The sequence below is a fragment of the Falco cherrug genome, chromosome 9, assembly GCF_023634085.1.
Source record: "Falco cherrug isolate bFalChe1 chromosome 9, bFalChe1.pri, whole genome shotgun sequence".
NCBI lineage: Eukaryota > Metazoa > Chordata > Aves > Falconiformes > Falconidae > Falco > Falco cherrug.
Window position 1 is genome coordinate 3,903,485 of NC_073705.1, and position 27,739 is coordinate 3,931,223.

The 27,739-nt window shown below is 46.8% G+C and overlaps 1 protein-coding gene across 1 annotated transcript in view; it reads right to left on the minus strand.

Moving 5' to 3' along the window:
* The window catches only part of PAX2 (paired box 2), an 84,065-nt gene that overhangs the window by 17,103 nt on the left and 39,223 nt on the right, over positions 1–27,739 (minus strand). The window contains exons 5-6 of the mRNA XM_055720799.1: positions 12,529–12,704; positions 10,574–10,700 (exon numbers count right to left, since the gene is read on the minus strand). Coding sequence (XP_055576774.1) covers positions 10,574–10,700; positions 12,529–12,704 — 303 coding nt within the window. The remainder of the gene's footprint in view (positions 1–10,573; positions 10,701–12,528; positions 12,705–27,739) is intronic.

The following is a 27,739-nucleotide window of genomic DNA, read 5'->3' on the forward strand; positions in this document are numbered from 1 at the left end:
ACAATCCTACCAGTGAGCTTCCATGTGCTAGTGCCAGTCTCTGCAGATGGAGAACCCCTAAAGCTATTTTTCCCCTGCATCCTCTGTCATCAGATGGCGAGGAGTGCACGGATTTACCTTCAGGCCAGACAGGCAGAGTCACCACCAGCAGTCTGGGAGTGCTGAAGCCTTTATCCATATAATGTTGATACTAGATAATTTGGATGAATAGCTCTACCTGCAGGCAAAGGGCCAAAAGTTCCCCTGGCTTTCATGGGCTGCAAGAGAAGTGATATTTTTCAAGGAAGCAGTTTGACAGTCATATCTAAATAAACTAGGGATGCTTTGGTCCTGGGCATTTTCTGGGCTCCTTTTTCAGCTCTCCATCTTGTGGGGAGCCGCCGGGGAGGAAAGGGCAGAGAAAAAGATGGACACGGGAAGCGTGGGTGGGCAGAAGCAGAGGTGCTATGGGCAGAGGTTAATCCTGTTTGCACAACCTCCAGGCACGTTGGGTTTCCTAGTCCCTCCCCTGCTTTATTTCTCTTTTAAAGCATGGAATTTTCAGCTATAATCCTTCCTAAACCACAGCATTTTTCAGGCGCTCTGTGTAAGTGAAACCATAATCTCTGGTAAAACAGACCGCTTAAGCTCCTGTAGCATTAGGCCAATCTGATCCAGCCCCTGGATTTCCGCTCTGCCCAGCCACCACAGAGAGGATTTCAGCCTGAAAGACTGTCTAAAGCCCTTGCGATGGGAACAACAGTGCTAGGCCTTGCCTTGCAAAGCTGGGAAGGGTTAAGGGACCAGGAGCTATTTGTCCCGGTGTTGTGAGGCTGTTAAAGCCCCTGTCAGACTCACAGCAGAGACGAGTCCAGCCCTCTCTTGAACACATCAAGGCTTATGAAGAAAAATTCCTTGCACCTTCCAGAGGCAGCACCATTTACTCAGTGCGGGGGAATAAAGAAGTCAACAGCAACATGGCAAAGAGACTGGGACACAATAATGCTAAACGCTCTTCTCTCCAAGAGTAGTGGAGAGGAGGCAAGAATAAGGTCAGACAGTGAATGATTGAACAACCAAAACTCAGACTTTTATGTGTCTGTTTTTCTGTCTGTCTTTTCCTCCACGCTCAGCAACTGCACACATGTAACTTCTATCCCACGTATCTTTACTGCTGGATGGCATTTACTAATTTTTACTCCTTTGTTGTCCAACTCTCCCCTGACTAAAAGCACCTGAATTCCATCTCCGATGTAACTCCTGCCACTGCTGTGCTGGAATAATTGCCCCAGCAGTGAATTATAGCTCCAAAGTGTGTCAGTGTAGATGAGATCAATTGATTGATCTATCTATCCACCTGTGAATGGCACGGTCCCATTCTTCATTTTAACCACGTCAAAATTCAGCTGCCATTTTTTTGTTTTCATTTCTTTCTCCTTTGTCTAATTTTTCCATATTTGTGGTGGAGAACTTGCCCCTTCCTGTCCCACATCCTTCTAGAGCCAGCAAGCTGCGGAGCACTGCCTTGTTGGCTTCTCTGTGCCTCGGGGTGTCCCTCAGTGAGGCTGCGTCAGAGAGCCCCAAAGGCCGGAATACTGACCTGTAATCAAATGCAGGGTGGAATGAGTCTGCAACCCCTTTCCAAAGCAACTGAAATCTGTTCCTGTCCCAGCCTCCTTTCATCTAAATGGCAAATGATATCCTTGTTTATGAGAGACCAAAAAAAAAATCACCCAGTGTCATGGTGGGGGAAATTTGAAAGGGTCAGGAGAGTGGGGATATGGCTGGAAGCATAGCAGAGGACTACATATTTTGTGCATCTCTTCTTTTTCTGACTGTACTTGTTGAGTTATGGCTGTTTTTCTTCCTTTCTAACCCTCTCCTCTGTTATTCTGGCGGAGAGCTAGAACTGGTGATCTCTGGCCTAAATTCCCCCTGCGAATGAAGGGATTTTGGCCAGACAGGGTGAGAGGAAGATTCACAGCTCTGGGTTCCTACAGAGACTTGTCTCAGCTTTTATCGTGCTGTCTGCTGCTGAAGGGAAGGGAAGCAGAGGGGTTCGCAGGACTAGATAAGCTGCTTGTTTTTCATTGCTGGTTTCCTGGAGGATAAGCTACCTCCATCCGGTGCTCCTTTTCAGTAAACAAAGAATATCAAGATGGCGCATCCCTGCATAAGGGATGGCCTGTACACAACCACTTAACAACACTGCTCACCACCCTGACAATTTTACCCTTTGCCTTCTCCTGGGGTCTCTATCAAATATTCATATGATTGCAGCGCCTCGCTCTTTAGAACACATATCCTTACAGCATCCCTTAGGGATCACTGTTGTATCCGTGAGGAACTGAGCACAAAGAAAACGTACCCAAGTTCATGTAGGAGCCCTGTGCCAAAGCAGGTGTTTAAAATCCTGTGCTTGTACCCACCATTGAAACATCTTTTTCCATATTTGCATTCTCCATTCCTTAGAAAAGTTTCACTGGGGCAAACAGAACGGGCCTGAGTCCTCAGCATTCACAAACTGGTAGTTTACACTACAGCCAGTGGAGTCACATCACTTTATCCCACATGAGAACCTTGCCTCAGATTCTAGAAGTCGTGCAAAAGACCAAACTGGACTGACACTGCATATCTTTTACTTCTGCTTTCTGTCATGTCAGAACCACTGTTTCTTTCATTTCTTAGTTTTCTAGCTTTTCTTTTGCAAGAGCATTATGCAAGTTGCACTGAAGAGAAAAATGATCCTATTTTTTTCCCTCCCCCTGATCACAACAGATCTTTGCTAGAAAAAGTGCGCAAAGACTAATCGGCTTCTCATTGTACCTTTCTTGTCTTCTCTTTGTGTTCTGCTAACTGGACAATGAGCCTTGTGTGTTCAAGCTTATTTCCTGTTTCTGCACAGATCCATCCACGTTCTTAGCCCAATACTTGCAGGTTATTGCCTTGGATTGCTTTCCACTGAGACTCAAAACTCTTGTAACATCACTGTTGTCAACTTTTGAAATCTATTTGCCCCAATTTTTATAAAACTGAATTTTATAAATCTAGATTTTGTGTCTGATCTGGTGAACTGCTGCTCTCCAAGTAATCTGATGTGCTGACTCTCTATGTTACTTTGGACGGAAGAAGTTTTATAGTCTTCGTAACATGGAGCTTCCAGTAGACCTGTGATCTGGACTTACTCGTTAAAGCTAGTTGTACTGTTTATGTTAATCACTTGAGAACTCCACTGAAGTCAACTTCATGTGGCTCCAAGTACATTTGTTTGCAGATGGAGCTGATGAAGGAAGATGTGCTTTCAAGTCGGGGGGAAGATGTGCAGCTTGTACACTTGGCAGGCAGAGAGATTCAGTGGAGTTTGTACTGTTGCCCCTTTCTGAAGTCCCAGCCTGTCATGCTGGGCAACTACTTCCTGCTTTAAAGTGTAGCATATGCCTATTCCTTGGTGGTCTGGGACTTGAATGTTACCTCTTAAACAACATGCTTTTGAAATATATGCTGGGAAATGTAATTAGAACACATTAGTTTTTCACCCAGTGTTCATTACCGATACCTCCAAGGTTTCATCACAGTGGTATTCTACTGATCATAAGATAGGATAGATCTTTCTGGGTAGCCCACAGCAATCCAAAATTTGCAAAGAAGGACCAAAGACTGCCGAAAGCTCTCCGTTTCTCTGAAAGACTGCAGTGGGCAGTTTGAATTGTACAGGCAGCTGGCCTGCCTAAATCCAGTACAGCTGATGGAGATCAAAAGTTATTAACACCTGCTGACAGGTGTTGCCTAACTCAGATATAAAACACTGTCTTTGCTGTCAGTGGGAAAATGTCTACATCACAAAAATTTTCATCATAGCTATACTTCCTGGATCCTGCATTTAGCCTCAAAAGAAAAGGCAAAAACTGAATTGCTGGGAAGACAATACAATTATTTTCTCTAAAAAAGTCCGTTTTTCACCAGCAGCATAGAATGTGGCAGCCTGCAGTGCTGTCCCCTTGCTGAGGGAAATCAGACGGGTCATGCCAATTCACAGCTGTTGTCACTACACAGCATTATTGTCATTCACTGCTATCATTCACTTAAATGCTAATTTAAGGAAGGTGAACTCCTTATTTCTTTCGGGCCCATTCATTTCTGGGTTCCTCACGTCAGTGTGCCTTTCAAGCCCACAAGCCGCATTCTTCAGCATCATAAAGTGATGTGAAGTGAAACTTCCATTGGATGCATGGAAATAGTTTATGTGATTGCCCCCTGCTATTCCTGTCTGTTGCAAGGATCATTCATCTGACCATCTATCACCCTCAGCCATTTGGTCCTGGAGAAGAGTAGTAACACCTTTTGCCTTTTCAAATTCCTTGACTAGATAAGAAGATGCTATCTCTTCTTAGGGATGAGAAACAACTGATGAAGTTGGGAGGTCCTGTGGACTTCTACTTTTGCCGATTCCTCATCTTGAATAGAGGAGAGGCTCACTCTCAGGAAATACCTCCTTCATTTTGATGAGGCAGGACAGTAACAGCCTCGTAGCAGCCACGTGAGTGATTATCATATTCCATTTTGGGGGCACTGGGGCGCCCAGCGATGTGCCCCTCTGGCTGGCTGCCTGCTGGCGGCTGCAGCCGTGGTGCTGTGCCGCAGGGCGCGGGTCTGCATCTCCAGGGGTGGCCATCACCAAAGCCAGCCGGAGGCCTCAGCGGGTTCTTACTGAGGTTTTCCTAAGTCAGCTCAGTCACACCCTGACCGGGGCCATTGCTCACTGGTATCAGAGGCTAAAGAAGGTTGGAGCAAGGCAGGGAATCTTCACCAGTACCAACAAGGAAAAGGGGAAGGAAATGCTCCCCCTCTCAGCGTAATGATATAAGTACAACTGAACGTAATGGTCAATTTTAATTATGATTTAAAACAGCAGGCTGGATCAACTTGTTTTACATGTGCACTGTGATGCTGTTGTCTAAAAGGTTGCATTTTATGGGTGGTAATAAATATTCTGACAAATACAAAATTTACACTAAACGTGGTTATTTCAGTTTTTGCTAAGTAGATGAACTACATCTGTGCACATTTATTTAAGCAATTATGCTGTTTAATATAATTTGTCTTTACATGTTATTACATGAGAAAATAGTGAATGATGAGTCCATATTATTATTTTATGAGATTACTAACTTTTTACATGTGATCTGTGTCAAGTTATATTTGGTTGGAAATTAGAATTAAATTTAAAACAGTATTTGTAATTATTCATGCTAATTAAATAAAATGACCACAAGTTCCCTGACTTCCTAAATATACTAGAACAGAAAATGCAAACCTTTTGAAGCAGGTTTTGCATTAAAAATGACTAATAAATGAAGAAAAAAAAAATATATATAAGGAGACATTTCAACTGATTTTAGAACTAATAGATCTCATCCTTTCACACCAAGCTTAATTCATTTACTGACAGAGGAAAACAAATTTTTTTCAAATCCTAGTTTGTTTCTTAGTTTTGAATGACCTGGTTATTGAACTGAACAAAATTCTTTTCCATTCACTCACTAGGCTGAAACGAAGGAAATAATGTCTTTTCACCTTGCAGGAGGCTAAAGTTCTCAAAAGATTGTTTATCATTTCAGAAAAACTTTGGATCCAGGTGTCTAGCCAGTGATTTCTCTATGCTCAGCATCACAAGTTTCTTGAAAACTTACATAAAATCAGATGCTGTTTAAGTATCATTTTTGTACATCTTTCAGATATAGCAAGTAGCCTTTATGTCAGTACTTCCAATTTTTTTTTGCATACATTCATGTATGAATTTGAAAAAATAACTTAAAATGACAAAAACTCTGGTCCCATGCCGAAAAGGGAAGGTCTGGAGGAGATTTAGACCAATGGGGTTTGTGGTTTTTTTGGTGCTTTTGTTTGACACATCATGAGCTGTCATCAGGATTTCGCACTCTGGCTGATACTTGTTGCTTTAGGGAAAAGTTTCTTTCCCAGAGAGAAGGAAACGTTTTCTGTATAGGATGCGGTAGCTGTTTTGGTGGGTGGTGTTGATTTTAAAAAGTTACCTATTGCTGTTAGTAGGTGCTAACCGTAGCATACAAAGCACTCAGAAACTGCCTCACAGGACAAGATGGGGACACATACTCCCATTTTCAGTCAGCGGTAGAAGTTCCTGAAGTGCTTTTTTTGCCCCGTTTCTCTTGGGCTTGTCTTTTACCTTTACTTTTTTTTGCAGATCTCACTGGTTGTAGTGAGCTGGGAAACATGGTCTGATTAGTTAAAACTGCCAGGATTCAGTTAAGGGAAGTTTTTTCTTTACCATTGCTGTAATTTTAGGATCCATCTAGTACGTAAATTCTCCCCTTTAGTAGTCTGTTAATAAGAACATTTCAAACCATACCTTAAAAGTTCATTGCGGTTTATTTCCCATAGTGCTACCTCTCTGTTGTGTAACTTCTGGGCTAGATAACTGAGCTGGAAAGGACTCTGCTCCCAAACTATCAAAGTCCCCAGAACTCAGAACCTGATCTGAAGACACCTCACTTCTTTCATGCATGCCTATTCCAAAAGATGTGGCTTCTGATAGTGCTTAAAGAAGGATCTTAATCTTTGTTCCCAAATTATTCAAGGCTTCTGAGAACAACCTTGTGCTTTTAAAGTACTCCTGTTGCTAGTGCCAAAATCTTGAGGTTGTCCTCCACTCACCTCTGGGTGTTAGCTACCGAGTACCTTCCAAACTCAAAGATCTATGGAAACTACTGAATAAAAGAAAGCTATTGAGGTTTTCTGTGTTTACTTAGCCCTGTACAGGTTTATACCCATCTGCCTGGGCCGTTTGCACTCAATAGAAATAACCAAAGTAGAACATCTCTGAACAACAAAATTCTTGTCTTGGTGTTGCGCATGTACTGCACATACTCGCCATGGTATGTTCGAGCTTGGATCTTTGCTTCTAGGAAATCTGACTGGGGTTCAAAATTACTGTCCAGGGAAAGGTGTCACAGATCTACGCCAATCTAGCGATGATGGCCATGCAACATCAAGGCAAGATGTAGCTGGCTTACTGGCCTCTGCATGAAGGAAGAGGGGAGATGGTGTTCTCAGACAGTTCTTAGAGCTTTCTCTGATACTTCAGAAGGAAGTTGAAAATTTCTGTGTTGACTGTTCTATATGATGGAGAGCAGGAGCATGTTTCCTAGCCTAGTGCCCAACTAGCCCCCAAGTGTCAGCTCACTCATGGAAATGCCTTGCAGGTACTTACTGGGGAGAAATAAGGGTGACCTGCCTGCTCCATACTGAACAAATGTTCTTGTTTACTTGCTTTAGGAGATATAAGTAATAAATGGACCATCTAAGATGCATCAGATAGAATAATTGTCTGAAAGGGAGAGCTTGATATTGGCAGTACTAGGCAAGGCTGCGCTGTACCTAACTGTGATGCTAAGCTCTGTCTTGGAGTAGATGCCCAGGACTTTGGGGAGGTCCATCCTGCATGTTGGGGAGGGGGCTGCCTGCTCTGCAGCATTTCTAGCTCTTCGGTTCAACAAAGCTTACAAGCAGATAAGGGGACTTCAGCAACACCTGTACTCAACTATCTCACCAAGTTCCCAGATTTCAGGTAGCCATATATTGTTGAGGTTTTGATGGCTTTTGGAAGGGTATATTCTCAGAATGGTGTGAGCTGAGAGAGCTTGCTGAGGAAAGCTAGTCATGAGACAGAGAGTGGAGAAGGGCTTTCTCTGAAATATTCAGAAAGGGCAAGAATCCAGGGCTGGACAGCTTTGGTTTGGAAGGAGCTAGTGATACTTCTTTCTGTCTGGCAAGACTGAGCTGAGGAGACCATCTTGTAGACTGAAGGTAAATCTTACACCCTGAAGTGACTGCACGCAGAGTTTGTAGCCTGTGTGGGTGGATTTTTGTTTCACATCTCTTTCTGTTATCACCTGGGTTCACAGACTGCCCTGCGACAAGAGCAAAGAGGCATTTCAAAGATAACACTATAGCAGCAGAACAGGCAGCCAGCAATTAAGTACTCGCTCTTACTCCAGTATCCCTTCTTGGGAGAGGAATCTGGGCGATACCAAAGAAATCTGCATGCTCCCAGCCTCTTCCTTAATTTCCTGGCCAGGGTAGATCAGGAGGCAGCACTGAGCTCCTCACCTCTCTGGTCCTTCCTGAAAGCATTGCCCAGCCCCATAGCAAACATATCATGAATCATTCATCTTTAATAGATTATGCAAATTGAGGACATCAGATCAATGAAGATCAATAACTGCAACCATTTAATTGCCAGCAAAAACATTTTAAGAATGAGCATTATCTGAAGTCCTTTCTTGGGTAATGGCATCATTAATCCAAACATTGGATCCTGGCCTAAGTGTAGAGGAAAAATTCTCCGCCCTTCTTTCCCTGCTGCCTTTCAGGGTGTTGAGGGTTTTTTTTCCATTTTCATTTCCAGTTTCTGAGTTTCCCCATCATTACCACCAGTGAACAGCTCCCAACGCTAATAGTTCTGCTTTTGTTACTCTGCGCTGATTGAAATGTCGCATACAGATTGAGATGTTAGTGCTAAGTTGCCACCTGGGAATGTCAAGCTGGGTCTGAAATGAACTTTTCTCACTCTTGGATCCAGATGGATCTGATGGGGATGTTCTTGAGCTGAGCTGGGAATGTTGCAGGGAACAGAGTGGGGATGGCACTAGGGTGGGGGCAAGAAGATTTTCTGCCTCAGCCCACAGCCTCTTCTGCAAGGCCAAATCTCTCTCCTGCTGTCCCCTTGTGACAGTCCTGTCCAAAGCTTGTGCAGTGTCCTCAGCCTTCAGGAATTCTGCTCTCATATTAACATGCTGGAATGCACCATCTTCACTGAGGCAGAAGGACTAAAAAGAATTATTTTAATGGCCCCTTTGAACCTTAAACTCTGATTTTAGTTGTCTCACCTTTACATCCAGCTATGGGGATCTGCCTTCCATGAAGGAAGGAAAGCACTACTATCCAACTGGCTTTGCACCCCAAAGACAGGGAAGTATTTCCTGTAAGAGATGTAGAGCTGCTAAATAGTAGATGGACACCAGCTGAGCTTTGTCTTGCATATGCAAATGCAAAGAAACGTGGAGCAATTCTGCCACAGCTGAGCCATTTTTTTCTGGTTGGCTAAGAAACTGCATGGCTACAAGGATCCTGGATCAAGCCTGATAGTAGTAAAAGCCATGAAAAAAAGTCTGGGAGTAGCACGCCTTCTAGACGCTTCCTAAATAGGCAGTTTGCCTCCCCATGACTCTCCATTAAATTTTGCAGACCTCACACTGGATCGCCTCTGTATTTGGGATAACAGCTACTAATCCTGCCTGGTCCCGAAGTTTTGGGTAGCCAAAATTTGCATGCAACAATATGCCTTTGCTCAGTGTTGACCGAACAAGCGATGACTGCCTGCCTCAGCCAGGAGCTGCTTTGACCTCAGGGGCTATTAGCTGCGGCTGCTGCAAGAAAAAGTTGAGATTCAAATGCCAGTGCTCTTGACGCTGTGCCATGACAGGACAGTTTTTTGGCTAAGAGGCAACAGCTCCTTCCCTTGCTAAGAGGACTTACACCTCTTTGTCATGAGTTATTTCTCAACTTCCACCACGAGGTTTCTAGAGGGGCCACAGCAGCTGTAGGGAAGGAGGGATGTACCAAACGGGCGAGGTGCTCGGGCCTTGCCAGCTGCCTTAGCTACCTGGGAGGAGATGTGCAAACCTGTGGTAGCTGTGTGGGCAGGGACCAGCGGCCACTAAAGCCTGAGAAGAAGAGCTGTGGCACCAGAATACCTCCTTACGGCTCTAGACACGCACGGGGCAGGCAATCTAACACTAGCATCAGGGTGGTGTGCCCCATGGCCCCAGGACGGCCCTGTGCCGCACAGGTCCTGCATGTGCCATCAGCGGAGAGGAAGCTTCTGTGGAGCAGCTGCTGCAGGAATTGCCTCCTACTTGTGTGCATCCCAACCCCTCTGCTGTCATGCACTCGCTCTCATTCCCTACTCTCCCAGACACACCTGAGTTTCATGTGCCCGCATGTGAGGCAAGGAGGAAGGCTGTGAAAAAACATCTTTTGCCAGCTGCTGCTAGAGACTCATGGGCTTAAGGAAGAAGTTGTTTAGCAGTCACAGTTCAGCAGACCTCAGTGTTTAGTTTGCAAATGCCCCTTCCAAATGCCAGGGCTGAATAAAACTTAAATTATTGTTTCTCCTGAAGAAAAGCAAGTGTGGATCATGGGTAAGCCACAACCCTCTTGTTCTCAGACACAAAGGCAAAAACCACAGTGCTTATTTGGACATGGCTGTCCTCCACCAGCATCCATCCCTAAGCCCCATCTGGGCACACAAGTTCCTGATTCATGCCTGGTTTGCCTGTCTTTGCATCAGAGCTGGGCAGCTCTAGGTGTACCCAAACCTGCCAGTACTCTGAATGTCAAGCTTCTCTTGAGCCCTTATGTCCTCCACAGTCTTTCTGTCTCTTTCCATGTTTGCCACAGAGGGATATCTTGCATTAGCAGAAAAAGCAGAAGCTAATGGTGATGAGGGAAATAAATAAAAAGCTTGGTTTTGCTGTTCGGTCAGGCAGCTTACCGGTCACCACAGGGTACGTCTGGGGTCCTGACACATTTGTCCCCAGGTCTGGGTTAGCAGAGGTGGATAGACTTGATTTGACTTCATCGAGACCAGGGGTCAGAGCTGGGAGGGAGTACTCATTACCCTGGGGAAGAGAGCAGAAAGACAGCTCGCTATTGATGCGCCAGGAGAAAGGGAAGAGTGTACAGATGGGGGGGAGGAAGAGGAGAGATGCAAACCCCTGCACAGATGGAAGAGGAGGAGAAGGAGGAAACAGAGAAGATGGGTTGCGGGGGGGAGTTGCGGTTCCTAGGATGAACTATACCACCCGCTGTGTGCTGCTGTGAAGGGGAAGAGGGGTGAGGGATCTGACCCGTTACTGCAGTACAATTGAGACCCAGTTCAGTGCTGTGGGGATGGGGATAGCTGCCTGTGCCAACCCAGGGGAGAAGAGAGGGGAAATCCACATCTCCTCCTCTTGGCTGAGCGGAGGCAGGAGGTGTTTGCCCTGGTGACAAGGACAGCTGGAGCGGAGGGCTGCAATGACATGACTGGGACAGGCGGGCTGTAAGAAGCAGCCAGTGTTGGCCCACTGTAGCCAGGCTCTCTGCTGAGTTGACTGCCTCCCCTCCGCTGTTACCTCTGTCCTAGCTCTTTAAAAACAAACAAAGAAGCCTCATCCCCTGCCTCTGTCACTCTGTGCATTGGGGTATGAAATTGGGGAGGGGGGAGCCACATGGCTAACAGAAGGGTGGGAGGGGGAGAGCCATTGAATCTGAAAGGGTATCCTGTCCGAAAGGTTCTGGTAATTGCCTTTTTATTGTGGCAGCCTCCGGACCAGACGCGGGAGCTGGAGAAACTGGGAAGGCTACAAAACAGCAGGAAAAGTTGCTCTGATTAATATTACGTTAAATTAAAACTGATTTTCTGCTCTTTCTGCTCCGTTTTTTTCCATGCGCTTCCCCAACCCCCTCCTGACATCTCCCCCTCCTCCAGCAGGCTCCCTGCATGCTGCCCCCTCCCCGCCCCTGTCCCTGCTTGGCTAGGACTGCCTAGTCATTTCCAATTCCTTCTTGTATTGATCTTCCTGTAGAAATCAGTTTTGTAATTAGCTGCAAATTAGGCCTTCTACTGGGGGTGAGCCTGCCCCCTGATTTATCACCAGAGTAATTCGCTGTGATCGGAGAGAAATTAAAATGAACTCAATTAGGCTTCGGATTTGCTTTATGGGCCCTGCTCAGAGTTTCAGGGGGAAAAATGACTGTGCTGGTGCTTAATAGTCTAATGAAAGTAAATAAAGGTTATTCATTGTAATAAACCCAGGGACTCTGGGATGAAGGGAGTCCACAGCCAGCCTCTCCTTCTCTTCCTTTGTTGGTTTATGGCTTGGGGCGGTTTAAAAAGACTTTTGATTTTCATTTTATTAAGACAAACAGCTTTTGGGATAAAAGGCCGGGGGAGCGGGGGAGTAAGGGGGGCAGAGCTGCAGAAGTGCAGAAAACTAGGTTGGAGATGGGAGTCAAGTCTCAGCTTTGGGCCATGAAGGAAAATGCTCAGTTAAAGCCCAGCCCTGTGGCTCGTTGGTCACCAGTGTGATCTGAGAGTGCAGGAGCTTCTGTGCAGTGCTGTGTGCCGGTGAACATGCATGGCGGTGTTTGCACGTTCAGGGCAAGAGCGTGCCCGCCTGCCTGCAGGAGTCTGTGCCAACGGAAAGGTGGACATGGGGATTTAGGGAGAGCAAAGTGCGTGCGTACATGGCAAGTTCATGAGATGAGGTAGAACTTGTGTACACATGTGCATCGGCACAGTGGTATATTTACAACTAGAAAGTGCTGTAAAATGTAAGTGTGGTGTATGTGAAATAACAGGTCAGTGTGAGAGCAAGGGGTGAGTGAAGAGGGAGAGAGTGGTTTCAGTGAGACAATCTCCCTGTCATCATCCTGTGGGTGCCCATTACTGGGCCAGGCCCTCACCTGCTCAGATTTGATGTGCTCTGATGTTTGAAAGACGTCTGGGTAAGAAGGACGCTCAAAAACTCGATCTAAAGCTTCCAGCTGCTGCTGGGTGAAAGTGTCGCCACGAAGGTGCTTCCGTAAACTGTCCACGCTGCTCTGGGAATCTCCATTGGGAACTGAGCCCTCGGATACATCTGCAGGGCACAGACAGAGAAAACAGGGAGTTAGCACCACCCTGGCTGGGATCAGCAAGGGATGCAGGAAAAGGATGGAGTGGGAAAGAGTGGGGCACTCCGCCTCCATCCAGGGAGCTGTGCCGCTCCTGCGGGAAGCAGGGGCTGAAGCACCCAGGGGAAGCCCTCTCCTGTCTGCTGGAGCTGCCAGGCTGCTCCCACAGGCTCTGTGGGACAATCCTGCCCAGGATGAGTGAGGCTGTGGGGAATGGTGCTTGGCTCAGAGATGAGTTTCGGTTCCGCTGATTTTCAGTGTTAAAAATTGCCAAATCTCCATCGCTGAGCATAAAATGGGAGCAAAGCAGAGCGATTAGCATCGCTGGAAGGCTACCGGGAGAGGCAGCTCATAGAGAAACCAGCGTGCTGAGGGTGGGCCTGTACTGGAGAGGGCTGAGGATGCCTGGGATGGAGAAAGGGCTCTCTTACAGCTTGGAAGTGAGTCAGTCAGTTGTACCTCCCCAGTCCCAATAGAAGTTATATCTCTGATATAATTTCCTTCTCATCTGATCTTATCCTGTTGTACCCCAGATGAGTCTTTCATCCCCTCAGATAACAGGAATAATCCTGCTTCTGACTCCATGTTTCACCAGAGACAAGTCTCTCCCTGTGGAGCATCTGCCCCATCCAACATACGTTGGTTTCTGTTATGATCTCTGTCCCATTCTCCTATGTGTAGCTCGTGATTTATCACAACCCATATCTCTGTTATAAAACTCCCTCCAAAACGAGATGAATCTTTGTCTCTGTTGGTCCCCCTTCCTATCCAAAATGAATTATTGTATTACAAAACCTAGTCCTACTCTGTAGGAATTGGCCTTCCTGGTATTCCTTTGTTCTTCCTAGGAAAAAAGCCCTTTTCTGGTAGAAGCATTGCCAGAAGTGCTTCTCTGTCCCTGCAACAGACCGCTGACACAGTTCAGTCTCACTGCAGCGCCTCCTGCCATGTTCCAGGTGTCTCTGTCTCTGCTGTGCCATCCCACATCTCTTACAGCCCACTCATCCCCTCCGAGGTAAGCCCGTTATAAATGCCCTGCCCCATCCAAAGTGAATCTTTCCTTGTGATAAACCATCTTATCACCCACCTGTTTTTGGTTTTTTTCCCCTGTTATCCCCCAACTCAAATGAGGTACATTTATCTCTGTTATAACCCCTTTTTATCTGGAGTGAGTCTCCTGCTATTAGCATCTGTCACATCCAAGGTGAGTCTGTCTGTTATAACCTCCTGTCCCAGCTGAAGTGAATCTTCCTTTGTCATAATCCCTCATCTCATCTGAGGCAAGTCTGCTCATTATAATCTTCTCCAACTGTGCTGAGTATCTTTCTGCTGTCACCTCTCAGCCTAACTTTGGTGAGACTGGTTATAATCCCCTGTCTCATCCAGGCTGATGTACCTTCATACCCTCCATGCTGAGTCTCTACCTACTGTGCTCCGTCAGACACAAGGCTGACCTGAAATCGGGTTCTCCCTCTTGCGCTGTGATTACCTTCCTGCTTTTTCACTATTATTCCTCATACTTCAGCCTTTCTTGGCTGAAGTGGTGGCTCCCAGTCTGTGAATCTCAGAAACTTGCTGTCTGTCTGTCAAGAAAATGGTTGAGGGATCCGCATAGACTTCTTCCCTGACTCCATGAGATTGCGAGGCACTCGTGGGCAGATGATGTTCCCGGGAGCCTGGATTGGCACTTGCTGTGCAACAGACAGAACCGTGCCACTCCGCCACTTCATCTTTTAGCTTGTGGATGGTGCCAAGGCGGGTATTTTGCTGGCACAGTTCATGGCCAACTGGTGGCCCAGAGTTATAACTGAGCCTGCTGCCTTCTGGCTATGAGATATATCCGTTTATAGGTGATTATATGATATGATATAATCAATAGTACATTATATACAGTAACGTAGTACAGTACCACTCACAAGACCATAGAAAATATTACATATTGATTTGTCCTGGCCAGCAGCCTTCCCTCGAGCAGCCCCTTCTCTCTTTCTTTTCCACCCCTAGCCAGAGCAGGGCTGTTCACTGGCACGGATCCCTGGCATTTTCTCCTCTCCTCAGGCTTATCTGCACAAGGGAAATCTCTCAAGTTCCCGAAAGCTGGAGTTCATGACAGATTTGACTAAGAGAAAACAAAGCAAAGATGAGGCTTGGTGGACTGCACATTGTGTATGTCAGTGCAGTTTTCATGTTTTAGATGGACTGGGCTGGTACTGCAGGGAGTGGCTTTCAGGAGGACTAGGGTAGCTTGAGGCTCATGCTGCCAGTTCCAGTAGGCATTGCTGTCCGGTCCTCCCTGCAGAAAGCTGGCACAGAGCTCCGGGGTCCAGGCTCAAGCAAAAAAAAAAAATACTTCTTTCTGTAACAGCACGTGTCTCAACCTGTCTGCAGACTGTAAAGCTGTTTGCCTTTGAGGATTTTTCCACACGTGTCAGTCAGTGTGCACGACTGTGCACACCATGGTGCTAATACATGTGGGTATTTTTACAGCAGATCATTATTCTGATATTCTTTAGATTCTGCATCACTGTGCATGCCTCTGAGCAGCCGTTCATCTGCAGCGGCTGATTTAGGCTATGTTTGATTTTCAAGAATGGCAGCCCTACACCATGCATGGCGTTTGGTGTGAGTGGACGTGTGTTCACGTGTATGCTAAAACTTCCGTTGATTGTAATTAAACCAGATTTTACACTTAGTGAGTTGCCCTGGGTGGTTATACAGATTGGTGCACACATGCATGTGTATTTGCAGTTCTTATCTGCCTGCAGAGCCCTGTGCACGCATGTCTCCTGTGTGTGCACAGGCCATGCCTTTGTGTGAAGAAGCTGAAACCACAGCTTTCCCAAGTCACTGTAGGAGTCTCTTTTCCTTCATTTATTCAGGGGCCCTTCAGATCTTGACAAATCTGTCACTCTAAATTTGCGAGAGATTATGGTGCTCTCTCCCTAGCACGGAGAGAGGTGATATATGATATCTGCTGCCCCTATTGATTGCCTGATCTGGTGGCAGAGGGCTGGCGAAATGAACTTGAAATGAACATCATGCCTCAACTCATTGTGCGTATAATACACTACTTAATCCCACATTTTTGAGCCGCTATGGAATTCAATTGATCAATCATGTCCCTCTGATAGTACTGTTTTAGGGGTTATTGCTGCTCTGCTCACTGACCTTTCTATTTATTTATTTATTTGTGACAGAGTGTGTGTGTGTGTGTGAGCGCGCGCGCGTGCATGTGCTTATGTGTATTTGGGAAACTCAGGACCGGCTGATAAGAAGGGACCTGTACAGTCAGTGGGAAATTAAAGAAAAAGATGAAGGGAGGAGAAGGGGAAGGAGCAGGGTTAGATAAGAAATCAGAATGATCAAAGCAAGCAAATAGATAGGGAGAAGTGGAAAAGCAGTACAGGAATCTGGATACAGGGCAGGGGGTAGTCTGCCATGGCCTAGGCTTTAAAATCTACAAAAGAAAAGAAACTTTTGAGAGAGACCTGTAGGCTACCTCAGGGTGGGCCTTGTCCAAACTGCTTGCACTAGTACTGGACTTAATAATGGTAGGGCATGCAAATCCCAAACTTCGCAGAGCAATAATATGACCTGTGCATAAGGATTTTACTTACAAAGCAAAGTTTCAGAGAGGTGATCCTGAAAGACAGATTTATACATCTTGTGTTGCTAACACTGAGACATTCACAGTCATAGATCATTATATTTTCTTCAAAACCAAGGGATTGTAAATCCCCTATGTTTGTTTTCTGGTGTCAAAACCTATAGAGGATGCGTTTTCATTTTTTCCCTGAAACTGCAAGGGACAGGCATTTATATCTGGGTTTAGATCAAGTCACAATTCTCATCTAAGCATATGACGGTGAGCTGGACTATCAGGAGAAGCCTCAAATACAGTACACCAAGTATGGGAGCTGGCAACTGCATAGATATGAGCAAAGGTGGCAGTAAGGAGCAGAGGAGACTGGTCCATCAAAGTGCTGTGGGTGAAAGTGAAGGGAGGGCTCATGGGGAAAATTTGGGTTGGGGAAGACTAGCAGATCCCATGGGGAATGGCACTGTGGTGGGCAACAGTCACTTCAGCTGATGAAGAACAGTGCTAGGAGTAAAAGCTTAAGGAACGGGGATTTGCCAAGAAAGCAGCTCTTGGAAGGGGTACCGTGGTGAAGCAAGGCTTCAGCTGCAGGAGAAGTCTGGGGGTGCCACCTGGATAACTGCACTAGCTGTAGCATTAGGAAGCAGCATCACCTTTCCCAGTTCCCTTTTTACTGGAGAGGGAAACTGTGTGGTGCTGTGACACAGGGACACCTCTCTCTTAAATCAGAAGTATCTTAACAGTTTGAGAGGTGAACCATGGCCTCGGTCACAGTGTCCCTCACAAGAACACACAGTCACTGTCAGCACGATCAGGACTGGCCTTGCACATGTGACAGGAAACATCTCTCCTCCTGAGGGGCTGCTGAGGGAGCACACACACACACGATGTTCGGCGTAAACCTTCGACACAAGACACAGAAATGCTCCACAGGTGTCACAGAAGTATCCTGACAGATAACAAGGAAATGCTGTGCCAGAGGACAGAGGAACAACTTTAACTACATCTGACGCAGGGAATACACCCATTAAATAGCTCCAAAACAAGAGATGTTCCCAGGCCTGGAAGCCACAAAGTCACCACCACATACAGGTAGCACAGAGCAGCGTAATGCAGTCACCTCCCTGGCTAGAGGCAACAGAGAGCACCCTTGCTCAGGGTGGGACAGGGCTGTCTCCAACAAACAATCCAGAAGTGTTGCTGGCACAGGAAGACCTTTGTGGCACAGAAACATGTAGGAAGGTCATGAGAAGCCGTGCAGCTGGCATGCAAACATGGAGATACTTTCTCTTTCGGGGCAGAGGCTGTTACCACCCCCATGACGTGTCTGCCTGCTGCCTCGTGGGGCCCCAATCTCGGCTGGGGCCTCGCAGCGCTACCAATAAAAATCACAGTCATAATAAAAGTGAATGTGACTGGCATGAGAACTGCCAGCCAGGTGACACAGCAGAACCCATCTAATTGTCAAAAGCCTCCGAGGGAAACGCATCTGTCTAACGCAGTGGTGCTGAGCCGGCTGCTGCAGTGCCATCCCCCTGCACCAGCGAGACAGCCTGTCCCCTCCTGCAGCCTGCCTTTGTCACCATCCCAGCTGGGGGGCTTAGCCCAGAACAGTCCTGTCCTGCTTTCTGGGCACTCGTCACTATGTGTGCTGCCCTTCCTGAAGTCACCCTTTGTGTTAGGGCTGCTCTTCCCCTTTATCCAATTTCCCTTCTCTTTTTTCCCCCTCTGATGTGTTCCGGTGTCCCCGCACAGCCTGGGCCTGTCAGGCGGCTTTCCTGGCCGTCCCGGGGGGCCTTTCCCCGCACTGCCAGTTGTTGCAGTTTCAAACTCAATTGTTCTCCTCGGTACTGAGGCAAATGGAGTCATTAATTACCTTCTATCGGCTGGGCCGAGTTCAGAACGCGATCGATAGCCAGTGCTTGTCATTCACGGCAGCCAGCCCTGCACAGACCCTCACGCTGCATTCGGCACGGGGCCAGGAAGGAGCGCAGCGCTTTCAGACCCAGGCTTCAAACCCTGGCATCAGGCTTCTGCTGGGAATAGCGGACCTTTTGCATCTGCGTCTGAGCTGACCCCCAACCAAGGGAGAGTTCAAAGACAAAGACCTTGGCTGAGGGAGCAAATCACACATTTTCACCTGGCCAGAAGCGTCTGGTGCTGGCGTCCTGGTCGGCACCAGTCTGCAGTCGTGGTGTTTCTAAAGACTTTGTTTGCATCCTCAATGATTATTAAGCTAATGCTGTGCTCCCAGTAGCAGGGACAAAGGTGAGGACTAGCAGCCCTAATCTGGTGATCTTTTCACCTGTGTTGACTTTCTTGCCCTACTCAGTAGGGTTTGGTAAGGAGGGCTGAAAAATTTGGTTTCTGTTTCCTTGCAGAAGAATTTTTGCAGCCTTTTGGGCAGCATGGAAGAAGACGTCATCTCTAGATGGGTCAGTGCTGTATTTCAGCACATAGTAGTGCTGCAAGAATCGTCAGGGCTTTCACTGTGATAACTGAACAGGTGGGGAGAAAGATGAACCTCAGAGTCAGATGGAAAGGATCTCAAGTGAGTGCAGGGGGGCTGGCGAGGTTAAGCAGCGCATAGAGAGGGAATGTTATCAGGGGTCTCCACTGTGATAGTACAAGAAGATCAGGTACAAATTCAGGTTATGTACAGGATCCTGCAGAAACAGGGATACTGGGAGGTGAGTGCTGGAACAGTATCACCTCAAGGAAGTGTATCAGCCTTCGTGAACTCTGCAGTTGTTGAGGTTCCTGTGACCATTTGCCTCAAGGGAATCCTCAAGCCTGGAACTGAGTATGCTAATTGATGGTACTGTGTCGGTCCACGTGTCTCTGTAATTTAAGTGTGTCAGCGACACATAAACTGTGTGTATTTGTTCCTTATATGCTCAGACTTAGAGCCAAAAGGTTCAGAAACAAAGGGATTTTATGTTTTGAAATGAGGGTATAGCACAGATGAGGAATCGGTGAGCAAGGAAGGCTGCTCATGCAGGGAAGTGGGAAGTGTGCCTGACCGAGGAAGAGTGAGATGTGTGCCGGTGCCTGACAGCTGAGGGGCTGCCGTGCTGCTACCGCAAGGGTTGTGTATGACTGAGTCCCTCAGATGGAGCAGGGACAGGCAGTGCAGCTTTAATGCAGGGCTTACATGAGCAAAATGGCAATGCTCAATGAGAATGTAAATGAAATGAATTGTGTGTGCAAATGCATAATGAAGTGTGTACTCAGATCTGTCTTGGATTATCATGGGAGCATGCAAAGCGCATTTAAGGGAGTGTGTGTGTATGCGTATGAAAATCATATGTATTTACTACAGCATCTAAGGGTATGATTGCAAATTTGGCCCAGAGCATCTGGGAAACTAAGTCTGTACAGACCTAGGTCTATGTGTTAGTAATAATCAGCACATCCAGCCTTACTGAATACACCAGTAAGGGCCTTTCCAGGTATTGGTGGGATGCAAGCAGCTGCCTCAGATGTGTGTGCAACATGTACTACAGCATGTGTGGGTGTGCAGATGAGGCATGTTAGCCCGGGTAGTCAGAGCTGGTGCCTGCTGTGCGAGCAGTCACTGCTGCTTTGTGACCTTTGGGTATGCTGGAGGTGAGCGGACATATTCTGCTCCTAGTCAGGTGGCTGCAGATCTGCAACAGTTCACTTAGCTCAGAAGAAGCACTGGGGATTTAATTGTAATGAGGGACAGAGCATGGGTCCAGTCTCTCTTACTAGCACTATTAGGCTTGACTGCTGGCCAGACAGAAATGCAGCTGCCTCCAGGACCCAGTACATTTGCTTTGTTTATGCTGGCAGAGTGGCAAGCAGCACTGTCACGCAGCGGGCCAGATCCTCCAGTTAGTGTAAATCTGTAAGTCTCTTGCATTCAGTGGTTATACAGATTTACACATCCTGAAAGTTATCAGAAGGGTTATCCTGATTTATGCTGCTGTGGTGTCCACAACATTGCCTTCAGCGCAGAGCCCTCAGGGAGAGCTGCTGCCGCAGGGAAAGCGGGGCACCGGGAGCTATGCGGTTCCCTCTGCCGGGGCAGAAGATGTTCTTAACATCATTGGTGTGACTTAGCTCCCTCCTCTCACCTTCCTAAGCCCATTTGTTGGGGGGCTACTCCTTGGCAGGATCCCCCTTGGTGAGCACATAAAAAAGGGTGGCTTTTGTAGCTCCAAAGGACAGAAGCAACGCAAAAAATTACATTGCATGCAGCCCTAACTATGCTTGTTTAGAGAAACTGCTTGCATTTATGAAGTCTTTGGTGCGGAAAGCAGGGTTGCAAATGACTGCATCAGAGCGACAGTAAAGGCCATTAATTTCCTGTTATGTTTTCCTGTGTTGGGGGCTTTATTAATTTAATTTTACACTGTCGAACAACAGCGAGCGCTGACACCGCCACACTCAGAGGGTTTTTTTTTTCTCAAGCAGTGCTTTGCCTGCCTGACATGCAAATCAACGCTGCTATCAGGACCACTAGAGACAAGGGAGGGAGCACAGAGCTGGGCTGTCCCCATCTAGCCCCATCTCCCAGTTTCTGGGAGATCCCTGAGATTCCAGTGGAGCAAACTGACACCTGAGAGGCCACCAGCGTTAGGGCTCAGCAGATCTGGATCAGGCCATGGACACCTTCGATGCAGCGTCTAGAAAATATGAACTCCTCTTTAGCCTGCTGGGTTCCATTGGCTTGGTCACCCACTAACATGCCTCTTAATACCTCCTTTCCTTCCATTTCCCTTGCTCTAGACTTTGCCTTCCTTTCATTCCACCTTATTTTCCCCTCATACACACTTCTACCTAAGCCTCGCAAGTCGAAGGCGGCTGTGCCTGCCCCTGAGCCAGATGCTAGTGAATCATGTTATTGGAAGCTCTTCTGAGTCAGCACTAAACCAGTGCTCAAGCAGTGTGTTTTTAGAGCTGCCATTTTTGACGTGCCATAAAACAAAGGCTCCAATCACTCAGAGTCATTAAAATTCCCATGGCATTTTTTGCAAGAGTGCAGACATTAACCTGGCTGTCCTGAACAAAATCCAGCCTGAGTGATTACCCACAGCATATCTTAATTCTCCTGTGGTTTCATTTGGACATGGCACAGCAAAATTTCACAGTTGATGCTCTGTATTGTTCAACATCTGCCATGGTCCACCCGAGAGTCAGCCACATTTCAGTATTAAATGAGATCTTAAGAATGGGAAGGTTAATAAACAATGTATGATACAGGATGGGTAATTGCAAAATGCCATGCAATGAAAGAGCTACAGGCTTGCAATATGCAGTAATCTGCTTGGACTGTCAACATGCAAACTCTTTGGGTTTTTTTAATGTTCTTTCTTATAATAACTGTAAATCATTAGTAGAGTAATTTGGAATCTTTCTGCATGTGCTCATGTAAAGGCCCTTATTGGTATATGAAGGAACCTGTACTAATATCACCTCTATAAGACACATGTGAGAGAGATGTCCCAAATTGTAAGAGATACCTCCCCAAACAAGAGGAGGCCCGGTCACGGGTAGCAGTCAGTTTCACAAATAAGAGAGGGCTCTGCAGAGAACAGCTGTAAGTATCTTTAAGGATTAGCTAGAGGGGTGTTTTTTTTTAAATTTCCTGGGATTTAGTAAAGTTGTCCCAAACTCTAGGATAGTTCTGATCTGCTTGCAAGATCAACTCTTCTGTTCAAAGCCTACCTCTTCCCACACTAAATGCCAAAAGCCAAAGCAAAAAAAAACCCAACAGCTCCTTTGGGAAACCCAAGCATGTAAGTGCACTTGTCCTTTATAACAGCTTTTTCTAAAGCATCTAAGAGAGGACTAGAAGGCACTCAAGACTTGATGGACATTTCATACACAATAACCACTTCATTAAGGCTTAATCAGATGCCTACAAACCTGTTCTGATGCAGATCCCCTAGCTTAAAAGCAGAATAACACCTCTGAGCTCCCAAAATAGGCAGAGTGAGTGAGAAAAAGAAATGCTGGCCTACTCCATATCCAAATGGAAACAGTGATACCCATGACCTAGCTCCTGTTCTGGCACCGTGCTCCTGTGTGTTCTGTAGCTGATGACAACCTGTGTGAGAAAAGGACTGTATACCTTGAACCTGATGGCATGTAAGCAGTAGGATGCTTGGATGGATGAAGGAAAAGCAAAGGAGAAAGGTTGACCTAGGCATTATTTTTAGGCCCCTTATTTTATCTGATTGATGGATGTAAAAATCACCTTCAGAGTTATGGATGGAGACAGACATGTCTGCTACGTCTCAGTAGATAGGTATCTGTAACTGCTTCTTTCAGGCCATGTACTGTTAACAGAGTTGTCCTCCAGATGCAAGGACTTAGAGCTTAGCCTAGCCTCTGCAGGCCAACACAAAATGCTGTTTATTTCAGGTCTTGCTTGGCAGCCACAGAGATAGCTGGAGGAAATCCAGTACTCCCTGAAATGCTCTTAAAATGTTCACAAACTGCATTTTTCTTTAATGCAAGTTCTTGTGGCAAAATTAAGCATACTGGTTTCTCTCTCTCTTCACCCCCCCCTCTTCCCCCCTGCAGCACGCAAATCAGTTCCCTGCCCCTCATCTCTCCAGCCAGGATTCTCACAGGCTAATCACTCAGTGAGATCTTGTTGCTTTCCCCTGTGATCCAGTGAAACAAGACTAGAGGATCTGATGCTATCACTTAGGGAGGCAAAATTGCTCCTGCTTTCCTTCCAAACAGCAGCAGCCCCCATTTTGGGAGGAGGAGGAGGAGGGGGTTCTCTCTGACCCTGACAGGGAACAAGGTGCTTAGTGTTTTCCTTTAGCACAAGAAGACACCCCTCTATAGGAATGATTTACATCTATGAATGGCAAGCAATGCTTAACATTACATTGACATAGACTTGGGAGTGCAGAGATAGCCAAATTAGGAGCTAATTGGTGCACTGGGGATTGACTGTTGAGCCCCTTGGCTGCTGGGATGTGATTGGGGGGGGGGGGGGGCAGGAAGAGAGAGAAAGAAAGGGAGAAAGCAGGAGCCATCCTCCGCTGATGCCTCTCTAAAGGTTGGGATTCCTGAGGCCACTGCTGTCTAGTGCTGTCAAGGTCAGCAGGTTCAGGTTCACTGAACGGTCAGGATAGTTTGAATTACTGGCACTGCCTGCCGATTCCTCTGCTGATCGTGATGCGTCTTCCAGCACCGGCTGCGGGATGCTTCTCCCTGGCCATGTGCTGTGCATGGTGTGGGGCGTAGGAAATGTCAGAGAGGTAGATGCTCTTGCTAAGAGGGTGAGTTTTTAGGAAGATTTAAGGAGCCAAGGCAGCGCTGAAGAAAGGCACACGCCTTTCTCAGCTCCACGCGCTGAGCATGTAGAGACCAGGCTTCCAGAAACAGCAGTTCTGATCTGTTTTTCTTTTGTCAGGAGAACCCCTGCAAGCTTCTGCCTTTCATGAAAGTTAAGGGAATGGCTTGAACAGGGCCTGTCAAACCCTTATGGGGTGAACAACCTGTCGGTGAAGATTTCTGCTCAGTTCTACATAGGTAGAATGCTTAGTGAGCAAAGACTAACGTGCAAGGCTTTATGTAAACCACACTGCTAGGGCACACGTGGCTGTGTGACCCTGCAAAAGGGCAGGGGTAGCCAGGTGTGTTCCTGCAAGGTTGTCTGCAGAGAGCACCAGAAGGTGCCAACCATTGTGCACCCCAGGGCAGGCTTGGGCCACTGAAAGGGACCTCACCAGAGCAGGTGGGGAGAAGGGGTGTCTGCAGAGCTGTGGGTATGCACAGGCAGGCTGCTGGTGTCACAGACGTGTGCCTGGGGTGGCATCAGCATGTGGCTGAGTGCCTGTGTGTGTGTGTGTACTGTACACATGTGCTGTCTTAGCATACACAGCAGCAGGGATAGCAGAAGTAAGCATGTGAGAAGGCGCACAGCAGGAGAGAGCAACAAAAGGGAATCAGAAGAGGACTGGGAGCTGTGTGGAAGTAGCGTCCAGTGTTTGTCTTTCACAAGAATGTGTCGACAGGCATCATTGACTGGCTTTCAGTGGAGTTGCTACAGAGAAATCTGGCCCTCTCAGTCCATAAGCTAGAGTGTTTATTTTTGCTTCCTATTCTGAGGTTTGTCGTGTACCTCTGTGAGTCAGTTAGCTCCTGGGTGCAGTCTGTCTATAGCTATGTATGCGTAGCTTTCGCACTAACACCTCTGCTTCTGCCTACCATGCACATTTCCACACCTGGAGGAAACTCAGGGTAATGCTGAGAATGGAGCCACAAGGGGCTGCCCACACCTGGTACCAATGCATAAGGCCTCTTGCGCAGCACTCTCAGTGCCCACCAAGATGTGGAAGAGACCCCAGTTAACATTATGCATCCCCTCTGGAAAAGGGAAGCCCCTGTCTCCCTAAGCTCAGTGAAGGTATTCTAAGCAGGTTCTCTGTGTGGCCTGGTCCCTGTACATTAGGAAGTACGTCTGTGCCTTCCATCACCTCTGCTCTTGACTCCTCTCCCAGTTCCCTCTGCCACTGCAGAGCAATGGGAACTGGCAAGAAGGGTCACGGACAGTGCCCAGTATCATGCTGGTTTACATTAATGAGATACACACAGTGTAATCCAGCAATGGAGTCAGCCCTACAAAAGGAGGTAATAGCAGGCTGCCATGAACAGAGCAGCTCAGGTAATTGGTTTATCTATCTAGAAGCAGTAGTAGCAATCTCTGCACAGACAGAGTAGCAGTAAAGTCTCTTCCTTAAGGCTATTTCCTTTGTCTTTTCAATTGCTTGCACATCCATGTGAGATAGAGAGAGAGAGAGGAAGAGAGAGAGAGCTAGAGAGAGGGGGAGAAATGTTAATTTGTGAATTAATGGCTTTTCTCAGTGGAATTGTAAATTCAAATGTCACCTCACAGGGTGACACTACGCTGGGCTGCTGAAGAAGCAATGATAAGATCCCCCCCATCCCCATGCCGACATATACCCATGCCCCTCCCCTCCCTGAAAGATAGCTATGGAGTGGAACAAGCTACTTTTAATTTGCAATAACACCACAGCAGAAGGATGCAAGAATGACTGCTTTCTGACTCTCCCTTCCACAACAAGCCGGGCCACATCTTTCCCTTTCCACCTCTACCTCCTTCCACCCCCTCTTCAACCCCTCCCATTTTAAACTGAGTCCAAGACAACACATTATCTCAACTCCCCCCACCCCAAACTAATCAAAGGATGAGCTAAGGGAGGGCTCTTTAGAAAGGATGCCTCTGCAACCCTCTCCTCTCCTGCAATAATCAGGTGAATTAATGACCCTGAAGTTAAAGTGAGCGCTGATACTCAGGCGTTGTGCAGCGTAGGGGAGAAAGCCTTCATTGTTTTCGAGCAGGAGGCGGGCAGCAGCAAGGGAGATTCATGGATGGAGATTGAATATGCAATTTTCTTTCACCTTGCCAAGAGCTGCCCCTGGGCTGTGCCTGGCCTAAATTTTTTTTTCTTCTTGCCATCTCTGCCTTATCCGGCCCTCCCACCTCCCTTCCATTCTTTCCAGAAAATTACCTTCAAAATTGATTTCCACTTTTACAAACAAATATAATGGGAACATGAGGGGGGAAAAAAAATCTTGGGCTGTGATGAATTAGGGCTGTCAGGTGCTTCCAAGTCTCCTTTGTTTTTGTTTTACTGCCCGTTAGGTTCTTTGTTTTTCCAGCAACTGGGAATAGTGCCCCATCCCACACAGTCCCTGTGGTCTGTGGCTACTGTCACAGGATATGTCCATCACCTGATGTCATCACTGTGTTTGTCCCTGCTCTCCATTACTGTGATGCAAACAGCCACTGCTAAAAGACTGGCCCAGCCTTCCACAACACGATGCAACTGATCTCCTCATGGGGACGCTGCATGTCCCACACTGCCGGTGACCTGGCTGCTACAGCTGCAGTACGGGTCCCTTGATTTGCCTCCAATCTTCTTCACCCTGCTTCTCCTGTTCTACTTTGCCTTGTTCAGCTGATTCTTGATGAAGGTTTCCCAGCCCTCCCTGTTCTGATCGATCAGCCTGGGCCATCGGCATGTCACCTTGATCCCAGTTGTGCCTCAACGCTGTGTCACCTTGATTCCATAGCAGTATTGCCCTTATGTCTCACTGCCATGTCACTTGACCCCAAAAGCAGCGTCAGTGTCACTCTTGTCTCCCACTGTCATGGCACCCTGATCCGCTGTTATACCAGTTACCAACAACCCTCTAAAATGCCATTTGCCTGCACACTGCCAGCTGATCCCTTTTGCAGTTTATTCTGTCATCCACTGTGCATTCACCTGGGATCCTCACGGATCCAGGCACCATGCTCCCTCTGACTCCCATGCTCTCTACATCCATGACAAAACGTAGCAGTCACCTCCCTGAGTGCAGGCAGAGCCAGGGTACAACTCATCTAGAGCAAGAAGGTCCAGAGAGAGACGGGCACCAGCAAAACCGGGGAGCAGCCTCTGCACAGGCAGACACGGAGCAGGCAGAGACGCTGGGAGGAGTTGTAGCTGCCTGACTCCTGCTGACACATCAGCTGCAGCAACTCCTCCCAGGAGTGAGTCAAAAAGTGGAAGAAGAACTAACCACAAACTAAATACCCATAAATAAACAGTCAGACAAGCACACATTCACGACACTCACACAAATAAACTTAAAGAAAAGCTCTATGCATGAGCAAGACTCACCAAATGTAGCCAATAACATTTAAAGACACAAGAATGCAGACTGGGACACAAGGAGGTACTAATGCAGGTGCATGTCAATTAAATGTAATTTCTGAATAAACAAATAACTTACAAAAATATACATACACTAACTAAACAAAAACCTGGAACTCAAAGTAATTTCCTTAAATTCACATATACAAAATTAAATCATGTAAACAAATACAAACTATTTACATAAATAAACAACCTTCACACAGGCAAGAACAACCGATATATATGTACAACATACACGCAAATATATAACCCCAATGCAAATACACATCTGTACAAACTATATACAGAAGTGCACAGCACTAACAGGCTACGTATTCATATCCAGCAACCACAAAGATACAGAGATACTCCAAGTATGTAACAACACATACACACAGAATATACATACAAATATACAACATTCACATATATGCTCAAAATGTGAATACAAATACCTGGCATTCATAGAAATACATAGCACTAATACTGAGCCATACATGCCCAGACATCCATGTGATCCACAGTATGCATTCTCCTACTAGGCAATATTATACACAGCTTAATATAAACATTTTCCAGGTCTCCATAGGCATGCACAAAGACACGGGTCCAGCCTGCCACTCACCCCAGCACATAAGCACAGAGTAGTAGAAACCAGTGATCCTAACACAGAAATACAAAAAACAAACAGACGTGCATTCCTAGGGAC